At 33.1% G+C, this 7,641-nt stretch overlaps 1 protein-coding gene across 1 annotated transcript in view; it reads left to right on the forward strand.

Annotated features, from left to right (window-relative positions):
• The window catches only part of THSD7B (thrombospondin type 1 domain containing 7B), a 1,134,773-nt gene extending 1,129,699 nt beyond the window's left edge, over nt 1-5,074 (forward strand). The window contains exon 28 of the mRNA XM_074215070.1: nt 3,879-5,074. Coding sequence (XP_074071171.1) covers nt 3,879-3,960 — 82 coding nt within the window. The 3' untranslated portion in view covers nt 3,961-5,074. The remainder of the gene's footprint in view (nt 1-3,878) is intronic.
• The last annotated feature ends 2,567 nt before the right edge of the window (nt 5,075-7,641 follow it).

Genomic DNA, 7,641 nt, shown 5'->3' on the forward strand with positions numbered 1-7,641 from the left:
AATTATCACTTACTTTCTTAAATTTACCTTGTAATCATGTTTGCTCTTCTACTGGATTTTAAGGTCTTTGAGGACAGGGACCATGTTTTATCAATTTTTTTGTAACTTTCACAGTGCTAAGCACATCCTTTGGTTATTGATTATAAATAATCCTGAGCATTTTGCCGACTGAGATCTCTCACATACCCTATATTTCATAACTATAGGAAAGGTAAAGATATAGAACCAATCAAAATCATGTTTCTATAAATTAATAAATAACATGTCTCTGCATAATGACTAAAGGGAAATAGGACTTTTTTATTGCATTTGTTATATGCTTATCTGTAGAGAGTTTTCCACTATCTCCTGAAGCAACAAGATTTGTTGCTAGCTTTGCCTAAAGAATTTTTTTTGGTTGCAAGTCTTAACTTCTGTATTAGACAAAGGAAGTATCATTAAAAGATCCAGGAATGCTAGAAGAAAATATGAAAAAAATAGCCTGCTTTAAAGGCCACTTGTGTTCAAATCTAGTCTTCTGAATATCCACTCTATTTCTCTTCCTTTGGTGTTCCTGATGCCAAGGTTTCTTGTGCAATAAAGATTCATGAGGCAATTTAGTGAAAAGACCATGGGGTGATATTTTTATTAACTTAAACATAGCACATGGCAATTACTTGAGACAACTTCATCTACTCTACCATCCCTTGTGCCACTGTGGAAATTTAATTCCTCCAGAGTCAGATAAAGATGATATTTCATATAGCACCCCTCCTAACCTGCACCTGCTAAAGTAGAATTAGATAGGGTGCTTTCAAGGAGAATATAAAGGGTTCCTGGACTTAATAATAGGTGGTGCAAACATCCTGCATAGAATAACTTTTAAGGATGCTGAGAAGCCCACCTTCCCCACTGAAATGAACAAATAAACAAACAACTGCATGGAGAATAGCAGATTCCTATCTAGAATTCCACAATTCATTCTTTCTTGCTTTAAGTTTTTGTCTCCTATTATCATCTTCCTGAGACAGTATCACCTTAAACCTTAGTGTAAACACATTTATTGATTACTTTTTAGACAGCATATTTTTATAAAAGAGATAGTGGAAAGAGTGTGAGGAACTAATTGCTTAAAGTTTAAAAGGGAGGAAATAAAGGAAGAGTCTTGGGACCCCAAAAATAAACTTGCCTGATTTCAGAGCAGTATCAATGACTATCTAGCTGAAAATCTCTCATTTTGGTCATGGGGTTCTCTCTCTAAATATATGGTCACTTTCAAAAACACTGATATCTAAATGAAGGGAAATGTTTCCCCAAAGACTTTATTAAGTATTCCCCACTTTAAAATAATTTTAACTTTTACCCCAAGTATTCTGAGAAACACTGGCCAGCTCAATGTGTACCACTAAGTCCAGATTTGTAAAGGTTAGGCTCCCATGAGCATGCCTTTTAAAAAAACTTCCATTCTAAATCCCCAAAGTGAGAGACATCTCAAAAGTGATTCATATTTCCTTTTCTTTTTTTTTTTTTTAAGGTTTTTGCGAGGCAAACGGGGTTAAGTGGCTTGCCCAAGGCCACACAGCTAGGTAATTATTAAGTGTCTGAGACCGGATTTGAACCCAGGTACTCCTGACTCCAAGGCCCGTGCTTTATCCACTACGCCACCTAGCTGCCCCGATTCATATTTCTAAAAGAAATTAGGATCAATCTTGTTATATCCAAAGTGAACTTGAGCCTTTTGACCAAGCTGTCTTAGAATTCTTTTTCTATTGGATAGATTCTATAGAAAAACTGTATTAATCTTTTGGAGTTTTTTGTAATGTTATTTATTTATTCATTTATTCATTTATTTATTTATTGTTGTTTTTGTGCCACTTTTCTATCCCCACAATTAAGTAATGATATCCTTAGGTTTTATTCTTGAAGTCTTTGAAAGAAAGCTATAAAAGGTACCAAAGGAAGGTAAGGTCTCACAGGAAAGACTAAAGTGTTCCTGGAGACAGGGGCCTGAAATTTGAACTGGAGTCATATCATGACCTGAAATTGGAGTCATATCCTGCTGAAACTAAAAGAATATTTATAATTTTGGGGCTATTTAAGGATCTGAAATACTTATTACCTATGTGACATTGAGCAAGTCACTTCTTCTCTTGGAACTTTAGTTTCCTCATCTATAAAATTGAATATTGATTGAATTAGATGTCCTTTAAGGTTGTTTCCAGTTATAAATGAAGAATCTTAACAAACACATACAAATATATATATATATATATATATATATACACATATGCATGCACATGTGTAATTGTATATTTATTCTTGTATACATGTTAGCTTTTACATGAATATATGTATTTATGCACATATACATGGAAATACAAATATACAAATCAACACAAAACCCAGATTTACCCTTAAACATATATTAGCTGGCTGACATGGAATGTCATTTAAACTCTTAGGACCCAGGTAATTCTCAAATATCATGAATTACATATAGTTCAATGATCTGCAACCCTGGAGAGAATTCTTGCACCAACAGTTAACTGCACTAATGAAATCTCAGTTCCAGATCAACAATAAAAAACAAAACAAAACAAAACACAAAGAATTGCAACTGCCCCATCACAAGAGAATTCTCTTTAACAATGAAATTACAGATTCAGATCCAAAAAAAATGTACATATCATGTATGTGTACATCTGACACATATTTAAACTAAAATTTCATTTTATTTTGAAATGTTTATGACTTCTTTGAGAAATTAGAAACACTTTGGTTGGTTGTACTTTTAGATGCATACTGAATGGTTTGTAGTTCATGAATAAATGTGAAAACTCAGTCAACATTGGATCATAATGTCTTACATCAATTGCAAGAGATTCCTAACAGATCTGGGATGAGAAAATTGTGAAAATTGGGCACCTTATGTACAGCCCCCAAGATTTAAGTCTTATCTGTCATACTCACAATTTAGTTTATCTTAGAGAAACTAATTTTCAGGCATTTGAAATATGTTCATTGATTTTAAAATATAATATTCAAAAGGTAATTTTCTTACCTCCTCTACCTTGCCTGGGGGAAACACAAGTCAGTGTGTACACAATTCACATATTTTAAACAACTGGATTTTTCTACCTGGTTTTCTAGTCATTGCCATATTGGAGGCCTAGAGATTAGAGACTGATAGCAGCAATAATGAATGATATTTGTATGGCTCTTTAAGGTGTGCAAAATGCTTCAAATCCATTATCACATTTGAGCCTTAAGAAAACCCTGACCCTAACTGATCTGGTTTCCTTATCTACAAAAGGGTATAACATACTCAGGTAACTCTCTAACCAGTAGATGTAAGAGTGACCTAACTCATACATAAGAATATCTATGCAAATTCTCATTGGAGCCCTTATTCTAACAGGACTTCCCCTGTATCACCTTAAGAATGTCAGAGTTCTGACAAGAAAAGGATTGAGGAGGGATATATGTTTACTTGAAAACATCATCTGTCAGCAGCTGTTCCACTTGTTTCAAGTGAGGAATAAGTGCTGGAGGTGAATGAAATGATAAGCTTCCAAATTCCTGTTTTATAATTTCTTTAAAAAATGGCCCTAGATCTCTGAACAAATGAAAACGAAAATGGGTGCTCTTTTAGGCAGACCAAATTCTTTCTAATTTGAAGGCATTTCATTTGTTTTTAGTGAAGTGCCAGCATTCCTCCCTTGTTGTTACTCTTTGGAAGATGACTTCCTTTTTCCCTAGATGAAGTCCCCAAATTTCAGCTAAAAAATTCATTTATTGTCATTTGAAAATATGAATTATTGCCTCAGCTGCAGTTTGTTATGCTGCTTGTTGTGTGTCACTGACTTTCTGTTTCTGAACAATTTCTTTTGTCCTTGCAGCAAGAAGCCAAAACAGCATCAAAGCACACCTCCCCAACAGAAGCCTCTGACCTTAGCCTACGATGGAGACTTAGACATGTAACATGAAAAGGAATCCAAATGTAGACATCAACTGCCTTAACTGCTTTCCCTTTTGTAGTTTTCAGACTTCTCAGTTTTTTGAGGAATCTCTTGATGTGATATACAGGGCAGAATATAAATATTGCAAAAATAATTTTGCCTCTGGTTTATTTGGACACTGAGTCAAAGATCTTTAGGTCTGGCATCCCAACCCCCCCCCTTTTTGATTGTTGTTTTACTTCCTCCTCTCCTTCTTCAAGAGACATGAAAAATCTATCTCCTCCTTTCAGAAAATGGGAGGAAGTGAACCTCATAAAATTCCCACAGACTTAATGAGTTTTATCTTCAATGGCATGATGACAATCCTTAACTCCGACCGAGACATCTGCTGTCGATGACGAATTTGATATTGCATCCTTATGCACTATATTAGTGCAGATTCCTTATTATTCCCATTCATCAACACTGAGTTTTCTAGAGTTTACATATTGGTTCAAAGACTTTCAAATTGGATTGCCTATTTTGATGAACATAGATTGGAATACGCTTTCAGAAATTCTCTGAGTTTTTACATGGAAAATAACTTATTCTGTTTTTTACACTGGATGGGATGTCTGTGTTGTTAAGTGGGCTTTGGTAGAAAAGAACTGGGTGGTCTCATTGCTAGACTAGTTGAAAGGATGACTATTTCTGAATTGATTCTGCAGTGGATGACAGTGATGTAAAGATGAAGTAGATGGTTAGCTTGGTGAATGGATTAGATTATTTAATGATTAAACCTGTCTTTTAACTCAAACATAGCCATGTAGATATAGCTTTGGCCACACACACACAAGTGTAATTCTGTTTAATTATGACAAACTCTGCTTTTGTAATTTCAATTTTCTTACCTGAATATTTATAAATTCTTTTTTTGAATTTAATTCTCTGACCTCATTTAATATGCATCAAACACAAATCCTGTTTGTAGAAAGTCTTGCTTTTTTTAAAAGTTTCAATAATAACTGGAAAAAAAATTACACATTAAAAAATTGTGGCGACCATTTTCCGAAGCTGTTTGTAAAAGTAGATGTTGCAAGTAAGAAAGTGCCATCTTGTGGTATTGACTTGTATTTATAACAAATAAAATACTAAAGAGACTGAGTTATTGCAACTATATTTCAATTGTGTGATCAAGAATTTCACCTTCCTTCTTGAATATTATTTGAAATATCTGTGCTTACAAAAAGATTTAAAATGCTTGTTTTCCTCAATTTTTGTTTTAGCATACTTTAAAGCTGAAACTATTGACAACAAAAAGGCATCCTCAACCACAGTACCATAGTCCTAGCCCATGATCATTGTGAATTCTCAATAAATAGCAATTAAATTGAATTGAGCCAATTAACAACTACATGAAATGATATCATTTGAATAGTTTTTACATTCCACTTATAATTTGTTTATGGTATTTGATCTATAAATAGGAAGCAAACTCAAATCAGTTAGGATTGTAATGATGAAAACAATGAGGTGTAAATGAGAAAATAGGAGGGTTGAGGTAGGCTTGAAATATTTATTATGGGCAGGCTCATGGATATTTTAATTTACTCTAAAATATCATTTAACCAAAAATATTAATTAGCTATGAAATTATATTTTTTCTGTACTCCCCTTTTAAGAAGAGGTTTGGCAAAAAGCAAATACCCTGAGATGAACTATGTCGAGAGATCTCCTCTTAGAGAGTACATTATATCCTGAAATCATTCAATCCAGCTTTTTGTAATCTACTTTTTCATTTCTACTCATCTACAATGAGCAGTGTTGTTCCCAAAGCCTTATAAAAGTCTTAATAATCTCACAAATATTGGATTATGTTCATGACATTGTTTACTAAAGAAGGAAAGAGAACTTAATGCATTAAGAAAAATAAAATCAACATTCAAGTTTCAAAACAGATTTTCTGCTTCACCCTACTCATAAGTGTCTAGTTCAGAACTGCCTATAACTTTATCATTATAATTAATCCAGATGTTTCCATAAAGTAAAATATTTACTCAGAGATAACATTCTAGTACTGAATTCAGAATTCAATCAAGAACCAAGAAATCCTCAGATCAACCCTGGAAGAAAAACTGAAATGACCATTATGAAATGCAGGTAATAGAGTCCATGAATTCTATTCTATAGACAGATTGTTTTGTAGTATCTGTTTACTCTTACTTTATATACCATTTTAAAAAGCATAGTTATAATATTTACCACCCATAACAAACCAGAAACCATACATTAAAGGAAGAATAGTCAATGACTACTGATAGTCTGATGACTAAGGAGCTTCTGGAAAAAAAACCCTAACATATCATACACACACACACACACACACACACACACACACACACACACACACACACATACACATACATATATATGTGAAAATAGATACAAGGATGGATACCTTTTGAATATGAAGAAGATTGTTTGAATTCATTTTTTTTCACTTTTAAGATTGAAGTCCTAGAAAACTGTGTTTCTATATAATAAATAAATTCTTTAAAGATCAATCCATTATTTCATCTAACCAGCATTAATCTTATTTGCAGGAGATTATGCTAAATATTGAAGGGGGGATAAAAATGATTAATAATACAGAATCCTTGCCCTTTAGGAAGGAGCTTACAATTTAAAAGAAAAGCAAATCTCCTTTCAAAGACTTGTGAAAATAAGACATATTTATTTGTAGTATAGTGTGCCATAGTGAATAATGTGCATAACTTTGAATCATGAAGCAATGGTTCAAATCCTACTTCTGATAGTTACTAAATATGTGACCTCTCCAAGGCATAGGTGACCAACAAATGTGGACAGTTTAATGAATATAATTCCAGGATTGTAAAGCTTTCTAGAATTAATTACAGTAATAATAAAGACAACAATTAGCATCTATATAGGATAGGACCTGTTTGGTCAAACATTTTACAACTATTATCCCATTTGATACTCCCAATAACCCTGTAAGTTTCATAACTACAGGACAAAGTTGTGTTGCAGAATTTTAGAATTTAAATTTTGGAAGGGATTTTAAAGATAATATAAATGAAAATATATATGACCAGGAATCATTTGATCAACTGTCCCCTTCTACCTAAGTAAAACCTTTGTTTGAAGAGCTTCCAATAATGGGTAACTATGACTAAATGATAGCTCTTCTAATGCAAAGAACTCTTAATAATTTACTTTTTTTAAAAACCTCTAATTCTACCTCTGTTGTAGTCCCACTCATTGCTCCTGTTCTTTTCTCCAGGAAAAAGAGGACCAATTAAATCCCTCTTTATTATGATAGATCTTCAAAAATTTGGAGAGAGCTATCATTACCCACGAGTCTTCTCTTTTTTCAAACTGAACAACTCCTTTCCTTAAACCAATGTTGATACAATATGATGCTTAATCATTTTTCATCATCCTTCTAGGCTTCTTTGGAAGATTCTCAAGTTTACCAGTACTTCATCAAATGTACTTCTCAGATTGGGATTATCCCCCTCACCTAGTGCTACACATTTGCAATGTGGCTTATGATCATATTATTTGTTTCAGATACCATATTATTGACATATATAGAACTATCATTTCACTGAAGCCCTAAGAAATTTGCATTTTAGTTTTTGTTTTTAGGTGAACTATCTGGACAAAATTCCCCAATTTTGTACCTATGAAGCTGATTATT

This window comes from Macrotis lagotis, chromosome 1 (assembly GCF_037893015.1).
Source record: "Macrotis lagotis isolate mMagLag1 chromosome 1, bilby.v1.9.chrom.fasta, whole genome shotgun sequence".
Taxonomy (NCBI): domain Eukaryota; kingdom Metazoa; phylum Chordata; class Mammalia; order Peramelemorphia; family Peramelidae; genus Macrotis; species Macrotis lagotis.